Raw genomic sequence first — 23415 nt, 5'->3', positions numbered from 1 at the left:
TCTGCTCCACCTTTGTTAATATTTTTCGAATAATTTTATAAAATGTGATTTATTGACCTGTTTTGCACATGCACCAATTGTTTTAAATAAGACAAGAAATGGAATCATGTTGTCCAAAAGTTTTATTGCGATCAATATCTGCAATAAAAAAGAGTGACATACAATTTTTGTGTGATGAGTTCATTATACTACAACTATAATCTAACCAGATGAAAATTACTTTATAGTCAGGGGTGCACATAAGTGGTCCGCATGCGCGCATGCGTACCGGACATAGACAAACGCGCTGGCCCTCAACGGCTTCAATACGCTTTTGAGTACCAATGGCTGACAACTGTATTTGCGGCGGACACGAGAAAATCACTTTCTCTCGGCCCCACTGAGTAATTATTTCCATGATCCCCCACCCCCGTCAAAAGACAGACAGACGACAGAGACATCAACGGAGCTACCGAAAAAAAGGACTTTTGCTGAAAAGTGGCTGCAGGAGGTACCATGGCTAGAAGCAAATGATGCTCGCACGGAAATGTGGTGCAACATTTGCCGTGAGAATCCCAATGTCGCTAATAAGAGCAGCGCATTTTATGTAGGGTCAAAGAATTTTAGCCATCCTAACTTTGAAAAGCACGAAAAAAACAGAGCATGTGGCAATTAAGCAAACTATCGATGTCAGATAGGACCCCACTCGCCCTATGGACAAGTGGTGGAATAAAGTTATTGTAGAACAGCGCCATGCGCTGACAAACGTGTTTTTGCTCGCATTTCACAAAGCTAAACATGCACGTTCAGTGAGCTCGTATGAGGAGGACATCCCAATTTTACAAAGGCTTGGAGTTAATGTGAGAGCCACATATGAATCCCCTTTATTTTGAATTGGTGCTTTTATGTTTATTTCTTTACATTTCCCCTCAAAGTAATGGCAATTTTGTTGTGCCAGTTGATGTTAATCAAGCGTTAATTGTTTATATAATTAATTAAAGGTAATTGGCTCTAAGTAAAGCTTGTCATAATTTTATCGCATCAGGCGGGTCGGCTCTCAAGCTCAATGAGGACCAAGTCACATCTCCAGGTCCTCCTCTGAGAACCTGGGCAAAAAAATTATGTGCACCCGTTTATAGTATTTCCTTGCAACAACATAATCCCTGTCAGCCCTTCTGCATTTGGCAACTGTAATATTATTTGAAATTTCGTCTCATTTTGGTCACTGAAGTCGCCGGCGTATCAATCTACACCCCCTGTTAACACAGGCTGCACAGATTGTTAGAATTTTGTCCACGAATGATCAACGAATTGATAAGAACAAAATGCAATCTTTTAGGTGAATCCTTTAGGTTAAAACAGTGTTTCTCAATTATTTTCTGTCACGCCCCCCCAAGGAAGACGTAAATGTTTCGCGCCCCCCCCAAACTCTCTGCCGCCACTGTAAATAGTATCATTTGTCTATAAAATTACTATTATAAATACTTATCTGCCTAACATTGTGTCCTTTTTTTCTAATAAAGAAAAAAAGTAACATAGATCAACTTATAATAAAGTATAACTTTATTAACATTGTTTTGTTTGTAACAGAGAAGACTTGACGTGCATCAATTTGCCTGAATTAAAAAAAAAAAAATTCACATCCAAACTAAAAAATACACTCAAGGTACATTTTTGACCATTTGATACAGAAAAATAAAATGTAATAAAATCAGTAAATAATAACAAATTAAAATTGATTAGGAACATTCACTCATGAGGACAATGTGCCCAAAAATTTGACCCAAAAAACAAATCTGAATAAAAGAAAAAAAAAGTGTCCTTGGACAGGACAGTTTTTATTTTTGCTGCTCACAGGATTTACCTCCTTTGCAATGGTGTGGAGTTATTTTGCAATGAGCATGCTAACAATGCTCACTGGCTTACTGATATAACACTGACAAAGCAGGACGATTGTTGGCAATACTCGGCACGTTTTCACTGAAAAAAATCAAGCGGCTTAACAATGAGATTGGGGTCTAATGTCTTTAAGTGGCGTCTTAATTGATTTGGCTTCTGGCTGTCTGCCATAATTATTTTTAGACACAGTAAACAGTGGTCTTTCATCATCACCCACTGTATTAAAAGTCAAAGCTAAAAGGCAAACGGCACGAAAAAAGCGCATTCACGGCGGCCGAGGTAGAACCGTAGGTGAGGGCGGTCGTCGTGACGATCCCAAGCCGAAAATGGCACTTCTCGGGCGGCGACGTGAGAACCGGACAAGACAGTGGGTCGCTGCGTGAGTGAGTCCGGTCGGAAAACGGCTTTCGAAAATGGCGGTGGCACATTGCTCTTCATATCTGTTGTCTGTGTGTGCTGAGTGCTCTTCCTTGGTTCAAAAATACTGCGCGCTCTCTGAAAATGAGAGCGCCACTGCCACCTACTGAGTGGATGTGCAAGTACACTTTATTCCAGTATGGCAAAAAAAAAAAAAAAAAAAACGTGTTCCCCGAGGTCACATGCGCCCTCCCGGCATCGCTCTGCGCCCCCCCAGGGGGGCGCGCCCCACTATTTGAGAAGTACTGGGTTAAAAGCACATCCTTAACTTATTGTCTGGTGCTGGTTTCAATTTAAGGCGTATGGCGAGGTCGATTCATACTGGCGCTTTGAAGCTGGATGCAGTTCATAACATTCCACTTACAAGTGATAAAGGAGCTTCCAGGAGTTCACACAACCAAGCACAGTACAGAAAATCCCGGACTCTCTTCTACGCCGTGCTGAATCCATTTTTGGAAATTCCGTGGGTTCCTCTGGTTTGATTTGGCAGTTTAAAACTTTGTCGACTTCAACCGCAATTCATGGTGTTCTGTCTAAACCGGACGTCCGTAGTTGGCTCCGCCAATGTTTCGAACAGGAAACATGTCTATAGAATGCATAAGGAGTCGGGAGTCACACAGGGAGGTTAAAAAAAGGCAAAACATCTCTTAAATTGATATGTCCTCATTTAAATACCCATTTATCAATTCGAAGTTGAATTATCGTAATTAAACATTGCGAAGTGTTCAAACATCACATTTGGTAAACAGTATTCAACTAAAATGTCTGAAAATATCTCAAAAACTATTTCTCATTTCCTTCTCGTTTTTATAAAAACTATTCATGGCTTGCAATTAGGATAGTGATGAAAACGCATGGCACTTGACTGAACTTAGGTCCACATATTTCTGTGAAGATAATGGATGTGGAGGCAGCGAGTGGAGGGAATTCGAGAATAACAAAACTTGAAATAACGCTGGCGATGGTCCAATCAACAGCAAGGACAATAATGGTTCAGGCTACTCATCAATCAGCAGAGGTGGGTAGTAACGCATTACATGTACTCTGTTATATCTACTTGAGTAACATTTTGAGAAAAATGTACTTCTAAGAGTAATTTTACTAAGCCATACTTTTTACTTTTACTTGAGCAGATTTATGAAGAAAAAAACGCTACTCTTACTCTGCTACTTTGGACTACACAAGAGTCATTACATTTTCCCTCTTTATTCTTCGTATTAGATTTTTTTTTTTTTTTTTTGTCGGCGATGCCAAGAGTAGCTTGACCAATTTCACCAATGAGACGTCGCAACAACTCCATTACACCAATCTGACGCAAGTTTGCCCGTCTTTGATCACGCCAGACTGTTCAATCACGTGGCATCTTTGAAGCACCGTAAAAATGAAGTATTTGACATTAGTGGTGTCAACAATAATCGATGCGGCGATGCATCCCAATGCGGGGCATGGACGATTCGATTCGATGCGGGCAACAAGCCGAATCGATTCAGCGCAATTTAATATATATAAGTACGTTCAAAAATCTTCCCTGCGCAATTCCGGTGATGCAATGGATTTGGTTTCCCCATTTGTATTATTATTGTCATGTTTCATTTTTTACACACTGCATAACTCTGGTCAAGTTTCCCATCAACCTCATAGAAGCCAAAATGTCTCCAGATGTCAGCTTTCAATGTCTTGGGTGCATCAAAAATCTTTCTTGCTCCCTCTTTCTCCGCTTCAGCCGTTGTTATGTTATGTCCTATCTCTTAGAGGTTAGATCTTGTGCCCGAACCCGAACGGGTCGGGCCCAAAATGTTAAGCATTCACGTTCGGGTCGGGTCGGGTCGGGCCACCCCGCGCCGGACTAATAAATTATAAAAAAAAAAAAAAAATGGGATAAAACCAAGAGCAGGCTCTCTGTATTGTTCATTTGCTTGTGCACTCACATGAAGCAGTGGCGCCGCCAGCTTTTTCTTCTCCTCCTCCGCTAAGGCACTTGCGATTCGTTACGAAAGACACTTTTATTTATGCACACAAAGGCAACACAAATGTGATCCTTTTGAATCCTCTCCTCTGTGTGTCTGCAAACTCGTTTTTTTTTTTCTTTTAATATTAAACTTTCCCAGCGTTATTTCGTTGTGTAATGATTTTATAATGATCACAAAAATATGTAGACTATTTAAACTAGGGCTGTCAAAATTATCGCGTTAACGGGCGGTAATTAATTTTTTAAATTAATCACGTTAAAATATTTGACGCAATTAACGCACTAGCCCCGCTCAGACAGATTTAAATGTCAGTATAGTGAAAGGCCAACTTGTTAATTGTGTTTTATGGAGTTTTTCCTCCCTCTGCTGGCGCTTGGGTGCGACTGCTTTTATAGGCTTCAGCATCCATTACCATTGTGTAAGTAGTTATTGACATCAACAATGGCGGGCTACTAGTTTATTTTTTGATTGAAAATTTTACAAACTTTATTAAAACGAAAACATTAAGAGGGGTTTTAATATAAATTTTCTATAACTTGTACTAATATTCATCTTTAAGAACTACAAGTCTTTCTATCCATGGATCACTTTAACGGAGTGTTAATAATGTTATTGCCATCTTGTTGATTTATTGTAAACAAATACAGTACTTATGTACCGTATGTTGAATGTATATATCCATCTTGTGTCTTATCTTTCCATTCCAACAATAATATACAGAAAAATATGGCATATTTTATAGATGGTTTGAATTGCGATTAATTGCGATTAATTACGATTAATTAATTTTTAAGCTGTAATTAACTCGATTAAAAATTTTAATCGTTTGACAGCCCTAATTTAAACATTAAGAAAACTTGCGTTTTTTTTTCTGCCAACTGAGAATTCGTTACGAAAGACACTTTTTTATGCACACAAAGGCAACACAAATGTGATCCTTTTGAATCCTCTCCTCTGTGTGTCTGCAAACTCGTTTTTTTGGGTGGGGGGGGTTTATATTAAACTTTCCCAGCGTTATTTCGTTGTGTAAATTATTTTATAATGATGACAAAAATATGTAGACTATTTAAACATTAAGAAAACTTGCGTTTTTTTTCTGCCAACTGAGAATTCGTTACGAAAGACACTTTTTTATGCACACAAAGGCAACACAAATGTGATCCTTTTGAATCTTCCCTGTGTGTCTGCAAAATCGCATGTTTTTTTTTTAATATTAAACTTTCCCAGCGTTATTTCGTTGTGTAAATGCTTCTATAATAATCACAAAAATATGTAGACTATTTAAACATTAAGAAACATGCGTTTTTTCTGCCATCTCGAAGAAATGAAAATAAATTGCTGCTGCTGCTGCGTTTTTTTTCTTTCGCGTCACTCCAAGCCGGTCGGGCTTCAATACCAGCGGGCCGTGTCGGGTCGGGCTGGATTTTTTAGGCCCCATCTAACCTCTACTATCTCTCTGCTCTCTCAATTGCAAAAAAAAAAAAGATATTTCCTCGTGTTGAAACAGATTGTTATGGCTGCTAAAATGCTGCTGCACTTCATTTTAATTCATTATTTTTTATTGTTATGTGGTAGTTACTGATTGTATTTCTAAGTTGATTGTACATATATAGTGGGCTAGGCCAACATTTTACTTTTGTTCTACATTGCAATTTAGTTGGATGTTTTGTTTGCAACTGAACTGCTCCCTGGATTGATATTGCGATAAAGATGCTGCTGCACTACAATATTTTCTTTGTCGCTTTCTTTAATATTTACTTGAATATTTTTACCGATGGGTTGTTGTGACTAAAATACAGTGACTGTTATTACTGATTTTGCACAGATGTTGCACTGTGTGAAAGGCTGCTACTGTGTGTAAAAAAAAAGAGAAAGCCCGGGTCTCATTCAAAGCACCAATTAAATGCAGTGATCAGTTGTTTTTTTTAAATATATATATCTGAAAGTATTTTCATTTGACTTCAACCAGGAGTGACACAAGAGCCAATAAAAAGTTGTTTAATGTCTGACCGCTTGTGTTGCCTCATGATTCACGAAAAATATGCTTTGCTTTAGAATTTTCATGAATCCCAGGCTTTAAGGCATCGCGATGCATTGCCGAATCGAACCGAATCGAATCGTGACCCTCTGAATCGAATCGAATCGAATCGAATCGAATCGTGGCCCTCCGAATCGTAATCGAATCGAATCGTGAGGGCAGTACCGATGCACACCTCTATTTGACATAGAGCGCTGCCCTCAACATGACTCGAAAGCGCAGATTTAAACCTCTTTCCCAGTTTTTATTTGGCACCGATTGACCACGGAAAACCGGAGATATGATCCTTTTAATTTCATAATCGTAACCATGAAGGGATTATTCACTATTCAAGCTAGGAACTATTTTCTCCACTAGAGGGCACTCATGCTCTTTGGGCGAAAAATGCTTCATTTCTGCCTTTTTTTTTCTCGCGGGAATTTTTTTATTTTATTTTTTTGTATTTCTGTAATGAGTTATTGTACAGTATCATTATAACAACAGTTCATATACAGTCGGGCAAATAAGTATTTGGTCAACCACCAATCGTGCCAAAAGTTCTCCTACTTGAAAAGATTAGAGAGGCCTGCAATTGTCAACATAGGTAAACCTCAACCATGAGAGACAGAATGTGGAAAAAAAACAGCAAATCACATTGTTTGATTTTTAAAGAATTTATTTCCAAATTAGAGTGGAAAATAAGTATTTGGTCACCCACAAACTAGCAAGATTTCTGGCAGTCAAAGAGGTCTAACTTCTTCTAACGAGGTCTAACGAGGCTCCACTCGTTACCTGTATTATTGGCACCTGTTTTATCTCATTATCGGTATAAAAGACACCTGTCCACAACCTCAGTCAGTCACACTCCAAACTCCACTATGGCCAAGACCAAAGAGCTGTCAAAGACAAAATTGTAGACCTGCACCAAGCTGGGAAGACTGAATCTGCAATAGGTAAAATACTTGGTGTAAAGAAATCATGTGTGGGAGCAATTATTAGAAAATGGAAGACATACAAGACTACTGATAATCTCCCTCGATCTGGGGCTCCATGCAAGATCTCACCCCGTGGGGTCAAAATGATAACAAGAACGGTGAGCAAAAATCCCAGAACCACACGGGGGGACCTAGTGAATGACCTACAGAGAGCTGGGAGCACAGTAACAAAGGCTACTATCAGTAACACAATGCGCCGCCAGGGACTCAAATCCTGCACTGCCAGACGTGTCCCCCTGCTGAAGAAAGTACACGTCCAGGCCCATCTGCGGTTCGCTACAAAGCATTTGGATGATCCAGAAGAGGACTGAGAGAATGTGTTATGGTCAGATGAAACCAAAATAGAACTTTTTGGTAGAAACACAGGTTCTCGTGTTTGGAGTAGAAAGAATACTGAATTGCATCCGAAGAACACCATACCCACTGTGAAGCATGGGGGTGGAAACATTATGCTTTGGGGCTGTTTTTCTGCAAAGGGACCAGGACGACTGATCTGTGTAAAGGAAAGAATGAATGAGGCCATATATCGATAGATTTTGAGTGAAAATCTCCTTCCATCAGCAAGGACATTGAAGATGAGACGTGGCTGGGTCTTTCAGCATGACAATGATCCCAAACACACAGCCAGGGCAACAAAGGAGTGGATTCGTAAGATGCATTTCAAGGTCATGGAGTGGCCTAGCCAGTCTCCAGATCTCAACTCCATAAAAAATCTGTGGAGGAAGTTGAAAGTCCATGTTGCCCAACGACAGCCCCAAAACATCACTGCTCTAGAGGAGATCTGCATGGAGGAATGGGCCAAAGTACCAGCTGAGCAACAGTGTGTGAAAAGCTTGTGAAGAGTTACAGAAAACATTTTGCCTCCGTAATGGCCAACAAAGGGTACATAACAAAGTATTGAGATGAACTTTTGGTATTGACCAAATACTTATTTTCAACTTTGATTTGCAAATAAATTCTTTAAAAATCAAACAATGTGATTTTCTTTTTTTTTTTTTTTTTTTCCGCATTCTGTCTCTCATGGTTGAGGTTTACCCACCTTGACAATTACAGGCCTCTCTAATCTTTTCAAGTAGGAGAATTTGCACAATTGGTTGTTGACTAAATACTTATTTGCCCCACTGTAGATACGTTTGCGCTGGAAGAAAAATAATACTATTGTTTAAACATAAAAAAATAAGCAGTTACTCACAATGTTACTCATTACTTTAGTAGTCTTAACACGGGATACATTTTATACTATTACTTGTACTTGAGTACATTTTTTGGACGACTACTTTTACCTGAGTAATATTTTTAAGTAACGCTACTCTTACTTAATATTTTTGACTACTCAACTCTACCCACCTGCCAATCAGATGTTGACGATGATCATGACGCCTTGTTTGTTAATGAGTTTGAAATATGCCATTTCAGAATGATTTTTTAAAAATTTAATCATATGTAACACATTCAAGTCATTATTTCATTGCAATTTTACCCTCTCAGTATGTGCTGAGTCATAGACTTCATAATGTATTGACATGACACATTCACTGCGTCACGCCTTCCCGAAGGGGGCCGTCCAACACTCCGCTTCATTTATTAGCAGTCTGTCACATGCAGCGATGTAACGCCGGATTTAGGTTGAAAAAGTACGAAAGCTGTACTGCATACAAACAGGAAAGATTGTCTCAGGAGTGATTAAATCGAGGATTCAAAGTAATTATTATATTTTTCGTACCATGCATTTTGAAACAATGTGAAGAAAATCAATGGGAGCCGCTACAGCATTGGCATTATACTTCGCAATATTTACATAAAATAAATCCTACCAGCACGTTTTTTTGCTCTTAACCAAGAATCGAGACTGTTTTACATCCATATCTATGAAGAATTCAAAGATTTAAGCATTTATCAGAAACAGAAAAACCTCTTTGTTTACATATGGCGGCCGCTAATTTCCTTACTGACTGGCCTCATAGTTCGCAATATTTACGTAAAATAAATGCTACCTGCACATTAATGTTGTTTGCCTTTAACAAAAAATTGACATTGTTTTACGTCCATATCTATGAAGAATTCAGGGATTTAAGCATTTATTCACAAAAATTTTCTACGGAAAAAGCTCTTTGTCTGTGTTTCTACTTGGTCAGCTTTGACGGAGATAGGCCCCCTATGAATCGGCCCGGCAACCTGTGTCCCGTCAATACATTATGAAGTCTATGGCTGAGTTTCTGTGCCAAATTTAGTGGTTATCCAAACTCATTAACATGCTACTGGCTAAAGAAAATTCAAAACATGCATTTTCTGCTTTAATTTAGAAAAATGGCTCCTTTTGCTGTGTTTTGTCACAGGTGTAACACATTTATCTTTAAGCCGTCTGTTAGATTTATGAACAAGAGAAAACACACCTAAACTTGACATCTTCACACTGGCTATGTGTCATGCCTAATCTTGAATTTATTCAAGTTACACCAGAATTTGTTTTAGTGGATGCCTGCTGGAGTTTTAATGTTTCTGCTTTATATCACCCATGCTACCTGGTACATGTTTGTGTTAAAGACCTCATCCTCCTCAGTGAGCCTGGCAACACTCCGAGTGGGGAGTCACGGAGTCTGTGACAGAGCAGCTGATCTCATTAGTGGCCGACGGTTGGACTTCTGAGCTGACCATTGCTCCTTAAAGGGAGAGGGAGGGATGCACAGCTTACATTGAGTAAGAAGGTTGTAGTTCGGGAAAAAAAAGAAAAAGGGAACTTAAGAGGGGAGTAAACAACCGCCTACAAAATTTCTCACCAACGTTAGTCATGAGGAAATGCTTGAGTTGATGGATTACGAACCTAGCGAGCTATCAAGAATGTCTTGAGTAACTCAGCAGAATTCATCTAGTTAATTAGAATGAGTGAATGATTGAAAAATTGAATGGGAAATGGGCTAATGAGATCCATTTGATGAGGGGAACCAAGATAAATGTGGTCAGCTGTCGCACTATCATGTTTGGCATCTATTTGTCGAGTTTTTACACCGATAATAATGGAAAAAAGGGAGATAGTGAAATGAAATGCAGTGTTAATCATGGCTAGGGCTCAAACTCTCTCACGGCTTTAGTAAGGACAACAGCATCAATCACACTCAGAAAACAGCCTCCTTATCCAAAAGATAAGGAGGTGCTACTATGTGTGTGTGTGGAGGGGGGGGGGGGGGGGGGGTCGGTATGTGTCATCCTCCTTTTTTAGATTTAAATTGCAGTGAAAATGTTTTCATGATTAATGCTGCATTTCTGCTCCCCATCTTTTTTAAGTCAACAATCAAACAGTCTAACAAACTAAATACAGTGGTACCTCAACATACAAACACCTCAACATACGATACTTTCGACATCCGACGTAAAATTTGATTCATTTTTCTCGACATATGACGACATGCTCTAAATACGACGATTTACAAAAACGTCATAATGTTATTGTTTTCCCGCAAGATGGCATCACGGCGGATTTTCTTGAGAGAGAAAGCAACATGGGTCCCTATAAGGTTAGTGTAGGTGGTGAAAAAAGGAAAAAGGTGACGCTTACCATTGAAATTAAGATGGAAAAAATAGAAAAATACGAGTGTGGTATCTGCGTCATTGAATTGTCTCGGAATACATCTCCGACCTCGATGGTCCTCCTCTGACCTCCGTTCGCCGGTCTTTATAATTTAAGGTAACAATTATCATTACTGTAACATCGGCAAGGAAGTCACCATCTTCGTCAGGTTTCTAGTCATTTATTTTCAGAACTTGTGCAACACAACACGGCTACTGTCCGCCATAGCCGGCGCCAACAACAACAGAACATTAAAAGAGAAAGGAAAATGTTCCCACTCTAACTCTCATTTCCTTGTCAGTCACACGGTGCCTTCAGGAACAGCATGCAAAGCACAAGTGCCACATTAGAACCCGAATCGATACATTATTATTATTTATTATTCCAATTTGTATTTTTTTTTTTGCCGTGTCTAATTGCTATTTGTAATTGTACCTGCAAATTTATGAAGAATTTAGCATAGGTTTTTGGCCTGTGGAAGGAATTCATCGAATTATAATCTATTTTTATGGCAAAATCCCGCCTGACATAAAAACATTTTGAATTACAAACCAGGTCCTGGAACAAATTAAATTCGTATGTAGCGGTACCGCTGTACATTCTCATTTGATTGGCTAAAACTGTACCAGCATTGATAAAATAATAAATTTCTAATCACGGTGGTGGTGGGGTCGAGTCTGTGTTGTGAGTTACCAGTCCACTGCAACCCTTTGATTTCTCTTGTTTTTCTCAGTTTACAAGATAACTGAAGTTGTTTTTTCTTTCTTAATAATCATATTTTCAATGCCATTCCATGTCCCAAGAACAGCTGGGGGTTGGACCGCCAAGGCCCCCGCCTTTGGCTGCCACCCAACTCCCTTCGCACCCGACCCCTTTGGCCCATCCCATAGGTGGTGAGCCCATGGGAAGGGGCTTTGAGAGGAGCCAGCTGAGGTGGCTCGGGCATCTGGTTCGCATGCCTCTTAGACGCCTCCCCGGCGAGGTGTGTTGGCATGGCCCACCGGCGGGAGGTCCCGGGGACGACCCAGGACACGCTGGAAAGACTATGTCTCTCGGCTGGCCTAGGAACACCTTGGGATCCTGCCAGAGGAGCTGTTTGAAGTGGCATGGGAGAGGGAAGTCAAGGCTTCCCAGATAAAGCTGCAGATAAAGGCGGGACCAGTAGAGGGTGAAGCTGCGCTCTGATTGGTTGAGAATATCAGCGTTTAAATTTGAGAGAACCATGGAGACTGTGCATGCGAAAATGATATTTACTCCGCGACGGTACCTTTATAAACAGTCTATAAACTGCCAGTTTGAATTTAATTATTTGTTTACTTGACGGAGCTCTACTCTGAGGGTGCGGAGCAGAGCTCGGGAGGGCTGCGGCCCACTTTATCCCCAGATTATAATATAATATACTGTGTACTGTACAGAGTATGTATCGACATAAATACACTGTACTAAAATGTATAAAAAAATAGTCCATAACCTCCGGGTGATTTTTCTGGCATTATATTCTGGAATTAGCTTGCTAGCAGATGTAGCAGTAACTACATACTACAAAACAGACTGCAGGATCTCCCTACTGGCAAATACTGGCAGTGATCCCTCGCTACTTCGCATTTCAAATGTTGCGCCCTCAGTCCATTGCGGATTTTTTTTCAATTCTTAAAAAAAAACAATAAAAAAAAAAACAGATGACTTGTCCCGAACCGATCGACTAGTCCCACTCTCCCTCGCTCCCTCCTTGTCCCTGCTCTTTGTTGGTCAGGCAGTGAGTGCGCTGCAGTTGCTTATTAAGGTAAACGATGATTGATAGACGTTTAATGTTTGAAGTTCGCTCCTCTGTCAAGATCAAAGCGCCGTATTTCTCAAACATCGTTTAACTTGTTAAACAGTTCCTGTGGCAACTCACTGTGTGTAAGTGAGCGGATTTGAGTGGACTCACTCAAAGAAGCATTTAATAAAGTAATAAAGTAATAACATCTTTGTACTCCTCACCTGGTTGCCACCACACATGCTTGAGACCATCGGAACCAAACAAATTAATCTTCGTCTCATTGGACAATAGGACGTGGTTCCAGTAATCCATGTGCTTTGTTGACATGTCTTCAGCAAACTGTTTGCAGGCTTTCTTGTGTACTGTCTTCAGAAGAGGCTTTCCCCTGGGGTGACAGCCATGCACACCAATTTGATGTAGAGTACGGCGTATGGTCTGGGTACTAACAGGCTGACCCCCCACCTCTTCAATCTCTGCAGCAATGCTGACAGCACTCCTGTAACAAGTCACGTGACATTTTGGAGGGAAAATGACAAGCAGTACTCAATTTGGACATTTAGGGATGTACGTACGTAGTTCCCATGCATTGTACTCAATTTTGTTGCCAGGGGTTTAGATATTAATTAAGCCTGAACGATATATCGTTTAAACATCGCCGTCGCGATGTGTGCGTGCGCGATAGTCCCATTGCAAGGACGTGCGAAAGTTTGTTTTTTTTTTAATCCACATACGCCCTGCTTGCTGCTCTGCGCAGAGCCTCACACGCTCTTTGAACCTCACAGTCACTGCAGCACTTGCTTATTAAAGTTAACGATGCTGGTATCTTTGATCTTGCCAAAGAAGCGGACATCACAGCGCAGCAGCTGTCAATCATCGTTTGACTTGTTAAACAGTTTCTGCAAGGAAGCCGCTTTGGAATGAATGTGTGTGTGTGTGTGTGGGGAGACATTTGAGACATATATATTAAATGCCAGAAGTGATCATGAGGAGTTTGTCATTTCTACATGTCCACCAAGAGTCACAGCTAAGGTAGATAAACAGAAGTATTTAATAAAGCCAAACATTTTTCCACTACAGTACTTTATTCTTGTTCAAAAATGATTTGGTTGGACAGTTATGTTTAAAACTGATTATAATTATTACATTTGAAGTGCTTAAAACCATTTGTTAATATATATATATATATATATATGTATATATATATATATATATATATATATATACACATTTTTAAAAATCATACTTTGGGGAAAAAGTGAAAAAAAAAAACATGCCTTATATGTATCTCTTTCCAATGCTGAATCTGAATAAATACATTGTGCACACACACAAAAAAATAAAAATTTGGGGGGGGGCTGGGGGGGGTACAACTTCGCGGTTTTTCACTCATCGCGGCGGGTTCTGGTCCCCATTAACCGTGAAAAACGAGGGATCACTGTACACTGGTCATTGTGAGTCATCCAAAGTCTTTCCAAACAGCTATTCAAGTCATCTAGTGAAAATTTCTTTAAAAAAAAAAAAATGTTTTTTTTTTTTTTTTGATATCGCAATATAATATCGCAACCCCCCCAAAAATCGCAGCAATAGTTTTTTTCCCAATATTGTTCAGGCCGAATATTAATGGATATTTTGAGTTATTTTGAGGGGAAAATAAATTAACTCTATTATATAAGCTGCACAGACTTTTCATTGTGTCAAAGTGTCATTTTGTCAGTGTTGTCCCATGAAAAGATATACTTAAATATCTGCAAATGCAAGGAGTGTACTCACTTTTGTGATACACTGTATACACATCCGTTTTTTTTTTTTGTTTGTTTTATTATACTTAGGAAAATAAAAAACAGATCTTATCTCTCTCTATATATATACTGTACATCTCTTTCCAATGCTAAATGTGAATACATTGAACGCACACACCAAAAAAAAAAAAAAAAAAAAAAATTGGAGCTGAGTTACTTCGCGGTTTTTCACCTATCGCAGCGGGTTCTTGTCCCCAAGACTCCCCATTAACCGCCAAACATTGACGAGGGATCACTGAAAGTAGGTCTTTAACAAAAATTGAGTTCTTGTAGCTGAGCCTGCTAGGGGAACAAAAATATAACATTGGACATTTGGAAAATGCACAGTTAACACGGTTTGGCTTCAGCATTGATTGATTTCATTTCTAATGGTGGAGTTGTTTTCTTTGGTTTCACATACTTTTTAGTGATTCTTTTTCGTGAGCTTTTGATTCTTGTGTACATGGCAGCTTGAAAGGGGGAAGGAGGGAACGAGAGAGAGAGTGAGAGAGTTAGAGAGAGAGAGATGACGCAGAAAAGTTTCCTCTACTTGCGCCTGAGGAGGAGTCACTACACTACCACAGTTCCATCCTTTGAGCAGAAGTAAGAAGTTGAAAAATGCACTTGACTGTCTTCAGAGGAGACTCTCATTTTGTGACGCCATCATTATTTAGCTGTCGGTAATGACATAGTGTTTTACTTTGTTTTGGATTTACTCTACGAGGAAAAAAGACTGACGGGCAGCCACACTGGACCCAAGGATGAAGATGTTGTTTTACCTGATCGCTCTAGCCTTGGTAAGGCAGTCGTGGGGTCTTGGATACGCGGAGCCCGGGGTTCGTAGTGGCCAGCGGGCGGCTAGTAGACACAGGTAAGGAGCATATTCATGCTCTGGTTACATCCGAGAATACTTTTGAGTCTTATGAGACTATTTGATTCATAAATTAAGACATAGGGCATATTCCAAACTTTATTTGTGTATTTAATAATACAGTTTAGTTTTTATGTAGGCTCACTGTGAAAAATGTCCCAACATGGAAATGGTGTGTACTAGATATGAAATGTGTTACTCATTTTTTCACAATGTTTATTGAGCTAATTGAGGAATTTTTATATAGAAATATCTCCCTGCACAGTGCACACCAAATAACAAAAATGTCACTAAAAGTATGGGTACATAAATGATGCTCTCATTTCATTTCACTCACAAATTTGCTAATGTGAAATCTTGACTTTTTGGGTTGAACACAAAACTATTGTTTTGTATGAATGGCAGTAGGTTATCTAAATTTTATCTGCAGCATTTTTTGGAAGAGCATTTATTTCTTCTGCCTGTCATGTCAGTGGCATACATAGAAAAAGACATTTTTTTTTTTTGTAATCGCTTCATATTCATTAAAGGAACTGGTAAATTTGCCGTGCTGAATTGATCTCTCAGAGCATTTTATATATGGAATGAACTTCTGTGGGAAATTAAACTATATAAATAATTACCATAGTCTTCATCTAGCGTGATGTCAGCTTTCAAAATAACAAATGAGAATTGTACCCTGTATAATTAAAAAAAAAAAAAAGAGCGAGAGACAGGTTCCCTGTGATTGGCTGGCAACCAGTTCCCTTGCCTCCTGTCACCCGTGACCCGAGTATAGACCCCACTCACCAACGTCACACAATGACGTGTCGCTGTATCCGGCCACCATATTGTCCGTCATTGTTTATCCGTATTCTCAATGGTTTCAATTTGTCGTGCAATTTATAGTGCAATTCAATGGAAGCCCCGGTGCTTTCAGACGCTGTAAACTCATTGGATGTGTTGCATAAAAGGCGTTATGTGGAAAAGCTTCGGTCGATCCATTCGCCAGATCGATATTTGATGCCTAAATCGATATTTTTCGACCCGCTGTCTTCGTCGTCTCTGCCTGACATCTGCTACCCTGATATTTACAACTATCTTGTCCACAGAAACTCAGCGTATTCTCACGAAAGTTTGAAAAACTCTAACAGCAGCACTCTAAGCACCCCCGTGTGACCCTTTACTTCCAATTTTCTAAAATGGCGACAATCAATTAAAAAAAAAAGTTGACTGCGATGGCCTACGCTTCAAGGATAGGTGGATATTGGACTATTTCTTCAATAAAATACGCAACAACTGTGTCTGCCTCATTTGCAAAGAGACAGTCGCTGTTTTCAAAGAGTTCGACGTGACGCGATAATGATATTACTGAACAAGACACGTTGACATGTACGACAACATTACAGGGAAGATACACAGCGAGAAATTATAGTAACTTGAAGCTAGTTTAATTTCACAGCAGCAGTATTTCGCAAGAGCCCGAGTGTCGAACGAGAACGCCACAAAGACGAGACTGTTGAAATTAGGAATTAAAAAAAAATAATAAAGCAAATGTCACATGTGACACACAGAAGGGCTTGCTAAAATTTGTTTAAATATATTGTTCTATGTAAATCAGCGAAGGTAGCCCCCCGCATTTTTACCACACCAAATATGGCCCCCTTTGCAAAAGGTTTGGACACCCCTGTTTAACTGATGATCCGTAGACGAGGCCAGCTTCTTTCACTTGGTACCAGCTAAATATTATTCAAAATGTAATGATGGTGGAAGAAATAAGCATCTTGAATTTGAAACTGTATGTTGTCGGCGATTAGCCTCGCAATGATCTTGATTGTGGTTGTCAGCCCAAAACCCTCTAAATATATTAAATGCAGCTTACCAGGCACGGTGGCTTAGTGGTTAGCACATCTGCCTCACAGTTCTGAGATCAAGGGTTCAATCCCGGGCTTCGGCCTTCCTGTGTGGAGTTTGCATGTTCTCCCCGTGCCTGCGTGGGTTTCCTCCGGGAATTCCGGTTCCTCCCACATCCCAAAAACATGCATGGCAGGCTGATTGAACACTCTAAATTGTCCGTAGGTATGAGTGTGTGCGTGAATGGTTGTATGTCTCCTTGTGCCCTGCGATTGGCTGGCAACCAGTTCAGGGTGTCCCCTGCCTACTGCCCGTAGTTGGCTGGGATAGGCTCCAGCACCTCCGCGACCCTCGTGAGGAAAAGCGGCATGGAAAATGAATGAATGAATGCATCTTACCAGATATAAAACTACTGACTACTACATAATCTGCGGTAATCGTTTGGAGCCCAGTTTTCTCGTCGAATTGCAGCAGTCCATCTCGCTCTCCTCTCCGGGTCTCTCGGAGTACGGTAGAACTTCAAGTCTCTCCGTCTATCTTCTCTGTTATTGCAACCAACCGCCACACACGCCTTCACCATTTTGATTATTAATGTTAACGAGCAGAAAAACACGCAATAATAGGAGGAATTTACGTAGCGGTAATGCGTCAACACGACGAGTTGACGGGCAATATGGCGCGGAGGCGTGGTTGTGACGTCATGTGAGTAGGGTCTATAGAAACAGTAAGCAGTACAAAGAATGAATGAATTTTTGAATTTAAGAGTAAATGTTTATCCCGTTTAAATGGGTGTACTTGATCTATTAATATATACTGTATTCTCACTGTGTTATTGTAAATTGGTGTTAAAAAAAATTGGGGGTGCAATGATATCGCATATCGCAATAATTTATGAGATAAATTATCGCACACTAAAATTTGCTATCGCGACAGGCCTATTTTCTGCCACATATTGCCGGTCTGTGAAAAAAAGGCCCACATTTCACCATTCTGTGAATCAAAGGTGGTTGGGGACCACTGTTCTAGTGTATGTTAAATATTAATGCCGCTTTTGATGTTTAAAATGGCATTTCAAAAAAGTGATTAAAATTATTTTTCCATGAATTGTATCCTTACATGCACACGGTATGATTGAATAGGAATAGTTACTAACTTTACTCGTTCACCTTTGCTTGACAAACTAATGTTTTTACCACCACATGCTGTATAAGAATTGCCTTGTTGACCAAAACAAACATTGAACAAACATGGCAGCGACACTTAGCCCCTGAGGGTTGCATGTGGCCCCTTTTTGGCCACTGTTTCAGAAAAATATCAGAACCGCCGCTGGTTGATAGAGATCTTGCTCCTGTCTTTCATCTACTAACAACTCCACACATGTACTGCTGGATAAAACGGCACCTCCTGTATGCTAAATGTCAACGTTAAAGGAACTTATATGTTTGTGCATTCATTTGCCTTTTTCCTGTTATCATTTTACATTTCTTTTGTTTTATGTACAACAGTTCAAGTTATAGTTGCTGTTAAAGCAATAGAAATAAAATTGATGTTTTAGTCTTACAATCCACAAGTGGGCCTTATGGAAAGAAATAGGTCATCAATGCTTATTTTTTCAGGAAATATCACCCATTTATCCATCTATTCATTTTGAATGCGGTCCATCCTGTTCAGGACTATGGAAAAGCTGCAGTCTAACCCTCCTGACTTAAGGACTGATTATATCACTCATTCAAAGAGCTGACCAAATACTTTTCAAAACCGTTATCTATCCATCCATTTTCTATATAGTGTATCCTGTTGGTGGTCACAGGAAGCTGGAGAGTAGAGTTTTCAATGAACTTTTTTTTTTTTTTGATTGAGTAGTTGTATTGAACCAAATCCACACAAGCACCAATAGCATATACCTAATCCACAAAGAAAAATAAAATAGCAAACCTTGATGCCTGTGTTACAAAATGCCAAATTAGTGAGTTTTTTTTTTTTTTTTTAATCATACCTGGTATTACGAAGAATCACAGTTGGTGTAGTAGTATGTTTGAGTGGCTTTGGTTCAGGTAGCATGGGGTCAGTCACCATTCAGTGACAGTGTCAATTTAAGAGTGAATAGTTGTCCCTGTGTGCGATGTGACTGGCTTGCATTGATTGACAACCATTACAGGGTGTATTGTACCGTTTGCCTGAAGTCAGACGTTATAGGCTTCAGCACCTTGTGACTGTGGACAGGTTAAGTGGTATAGGAAATGGATGGCTGGATGGACACATGATGCACAGTGGTGCGTAATCCACGGGAAACACTGGAGACATTTTATAGTGGTCATATAACTGAACTGTCTCCACTCTATGACCACAGTGTTTTGAGGGGTCAGGAAAGAACTCAACTGGCCTTTCTGCGAGTAGTTTATTATTCTGGTAAACATTACGACAAGCAGAAGTTGAGCTGTGTTCTGAAGGGAGGTTAATGAAGTCAAGTCCAAGTGAAAAAGTTCTCTAAAGTCAAACAAAATATTGGAGTTCATAACTCTTAGTCTGTGGTGCTGTAGCCTTGTAGTATGTCATTAGTATGTAGAAAGTAATTGTGCTTATTTACCTCTTGACTGAGTGAGGACGTGACGTCATGGATTGCTGTGTGCCTGTGGTATGAATGAATGGCATGATTGGTTTTAGCTGAGCCAGTCAAAGATTAAACTGTACTGAAAGTACATGCACATGTGGGTATTTCATAGTAAAACGTATACATGCACCACAACAGAATGACAGACACTTTATAGCATTACATGTGGTATACAGCTGTGTTCATGCTTACATATGTTTGTACTTAGTGTGTGTACACGTGTGTGCGTGTGTGTCTGTACAAGCAAAAGTGTCTGGAGGTTGAGCTCCCGAAATATGAGCTTCTATTAAGTTCCTCTCGCCAACTCATAAGCGTCAACTGCTTCTGTTTTAACTTCCTGAGTGATAGTACCTGGTTGGCAGGCCTCTTTGGTGTAACCTATGCTTGTGTAGGTTGTCTATTGTCAAGAGATCTCTTAGACAAATGTGTAGCGGTATTTTAGGTTACTTGGTGATTCAAACTTTCCATTTGTCGTGTATGTGAATACATGTGCCAGTTATTAGATTCTTAGTAATAGTGATGGAATGACCTGAAATGATGAATGAAATGTTTGTGAAACAGTGAGAGATGGAGTGGCACTTAAAATATCTTTGAGTCATTGTTCAAAAATTATGCGCCGTTATATTTTTCCCCTACATCTGTAAATGCTTGGCAGAACATTCCTGATTAATATTTTCTCTATAGCACTGCTGAAACAAATAAACACAACTACTCTATACCAGAAAGGATAATAAAAAAGCCGCTGAGTATTCTGGAATTTTTTTTAGCATAACATGAAGACAGAGAAAAGTAGAAACCTTTGACGTGTATGCATCTTAAGTTGACATGTCATTGTTATTTTTCTTTAGTGTAGATAACTCTAACCCTTCATTCATCTTTCATGCTGCTTATCCTCAGAGGTGGGTAAAGTAGCCAAAAATTTTACTCAAGTAAGAGTTTTGTTACTTCAAACAATATTACTCAAGTAAAAGTAAGTCATCCAAAAAATGTACTCAAGTAAAAGTAAAAAAGTATCCAATGAAAAGAATACTCAAGTAATGAGTAACATTGTGAGTAACTGCTTATTTTTGTTTGATTTTTTTTTTTTTTTTTTTTTAAACAATGGTATTTTTTTCTCTCAGCACATATTTATCTATATGAACTGTTGTTATAATGATACGGTACAATAACCCAGTACATAACCATGTTAAGCCAAACATATACAAAAAAAAAATAATAATAATAATAATAATTGAATTCTGCCGAGAGAGAGAGAGAAAAAAAGAAATGAAGCATTAATCGTCCAAAGAGCATGAGTGCCCTCTTGAGGAGAAAATAGTTCCTAGTTTGAATAGTGAATACTGTAGTTCCTTCATAGTTACTATTATGAAATTATAAGGATCATATATCCGGTTTTTCGCGGTAAGGGGCAGGGGGTAGGGAGCAGCGTTCTATGTCACTTCATTTTATACAGTGCTTTAAAGACACCGTGCCACTCGTAGCCCCAAAAGATTATCGATATGTTCCCACCAAGATTCGATATATCGTTTTAAAAAGGTGTCACTGTTTAAAAATAAATAATTAAGGAACAAACAGGTTGCTACCAGAATCTTCCATGAGAATAGTGTTTGCTCAATGGTTGCCATTGAACGCGCTTGACATCCAATCAATTTAGACTGCATTGGACATCTAGCGTCGTCAATGGCACTGAAACCAGTGCATGGGCATTTACAGGTCACTTTCTGTTCATTTTAGGGCATATACAGGTTACTTCCTATTGATTTTGAGTCACTTCTTATTCTTTTGGGGACATTCTTGCATCACTTCCTTTTCAGCAACCCTAAATCAACAGGAAGTGACCCAGAAATGCCCCCAAATCAACAGGAAGTGACCTGTAAATGCCGCAACAGGAAAAGAAATTGATCAAAAATCAACAGGAAATGTTGTCAAATGCTCAAAATTAACTTGCCTGGCATTGGCTGCCACTGACGGCCATAGACGTCCAATCCATTTGAAGTGGGAGGGATGACTGTGATTAAGCGAATGTTCATTCGCTGGATTGGACGTCTACTAATGATAAAGTCATTCCAATTCACAGCTTGTGTTCTTGTTTTTTAGTTGTGTTGTAGAATATCCCAGATGATTTCCTCACCCGTGTATCAATAATTGTTGTATCGCCATATCTTGAGATCATTGTTATCATGAGCCTTGCGCAGCAAATCGTATGGTGAGTTACCTAGAGGTTCCAACACATAGTGCAAAGTCTGCAAAAAGACTTTTTTTTGTTGGACAATGGAGGTCAAAGCCGTTGAGTTGCTCATGAGAGGAGAAAAACACCAGTTTCTGTAAAATATATAGCTATATTTTTTTTTCTTCAACAGGAATTGTTGTGGCATGTTTTGGTCTTTAATTATATTTTCAAGGTCTTAAAAATGTCTTAACAACCATTAAATTGGACTTTTAAAGAGGTGCAAGAACCCTGATTTACATTTTGAAATGACTGCAGCAAATGCCAGTGCTGTTGATTTGCTGTCTAGAAAACCCCAACGTGGTTTCAGCTGGGCAAAGCTGTGCTAAATTTAGCAAGATCGGTTATCTTCTAACTACGGTAGCTCAGGCAGTATTCGTCTTCTTTATATGAGCCTGGTATTGAAACAGGTAAATCATGTGAAATGTTCACCCCTTTGACCAAGCAAACAGACTTCCTGACTCAATAGATTAATACAAATTTGATAAATGTGTAAAACCATTAAAGTTGATAAAATTGCTCCCGTTATTCCATAATTTCCCTTCTGTCTACTTACAATATGTCAAACTTTTAAAACTGTTTCATTATTTAAAGATACAGTTGTGGTCAAAAGTTTACATACACTTGTGAAGAACATAATGTCATTGCTCTCTTGATTTTCCAGTTATTTCTACAACTCTGATTTTTCTCTGATAGAGTGATTGGAACAGATACTTCTTTGTCACCAAAAACATTCATGAATTTTGGTTCTTTTATGACTTTATTGTGGGTGAACAGAAAAAAGTGATCACATCTGCTGTGTCAAAAATATACATACAGCAGCGCTAATATTTGGTAACATGTCCCTTGGCCATTTTCACTTCAATTAGGCGCTTTTGGTAGCCATCCACAAGCTTCTGGCAAGCTTCTGGTTGAATCTTTGACCACTCCTCTTGACACAATTGGTGCAGTTCAGTTAAAGTTGATGGCTTTCTGACATGGACTTGTTTCTTCAGCATTGTCCACAAGTTCTCAATAGGGTTTAAGTCAGGACTTTGGGAAGGCCATTCGAAAACCTTAATTCTAGCCTGATTTAGCCATTCCATTACCACTTTTGATGTGTGTTTGGGGTCATTGTCCTGTTGGAACACTCAACTGCGCCCAAGACCCAATCTTCGGGCTGATGACGTTAGGTTATCTTGAAGAATTTGAAGGTAATCCTCCTTCTTCATTATCCCATTTACTCTCCGTAAAGTACCAGTTCCATTGGCAGCAAAACAGCCCCACAGCATAATACTACCACCACCGTGCTTGACGGTAGGCATGATGTACTTGGGGTTAAAGGCCTCACCTTTTCTCCTCCAAACATATTGCTGGGCATTGTGGCCAAACAGCTCGATTTTTGTTTCGCCTGACCACAGAACTTTCCTCCAGAAGGTCTTATCTTTGTCCATGTGATCAGCAACAAACTTCAGTTGAGCCTTAAGGTGCCGCTTTTGGAGCAAGGGTTTC

General features: G+C 39.4%; 1 protein-coding gene across 1 annotated transcript in view; it reads left to right on the top strand.

Annotated features, from left to right (window-relative positions):
- The first annotated feature begins 14926 nt into the window (after window positions 1-14926).
- emilin1a (elastin microfibril interfacer 1a) overlaps window positions 14927-23415 on the top strand; it is an 84170-nt gene continuing 75681 nt past the window's right edge. Inside the window, exon 1 of the mRNA XM_057822488.1 lies at window positions 14927-15253. Coding sequence (XP_057678471.1) covers window positions 15144-15253 — 110 coding nt within the window. The 5' untranslated portion in view covers window positions 14927-15143. The remainder of the gene's footprint in view (window positions 15254-23415) is intronic.

The sequence above is a fragment of the Corythoichthys intestinalis genome, chromosome 19 (assembly GCF_030265065.1).
Source record: "Corythoichthys intestinalis isolate RoL2023-P3 chromosome 19, ASM3026506v1, whole genome shotgun sequence".
NCBI classification, from domain to species: domain Eukaryota; kingdom Metazoa; phylum Chordata; class Actinopteri; order Syngnathiformes; family Syngnathidae; genus Corythoichthys; species Corythoichthys intestinalis.
This window is presented reverse-complemented; position numbering and strand designations above follow the sequence as displayed.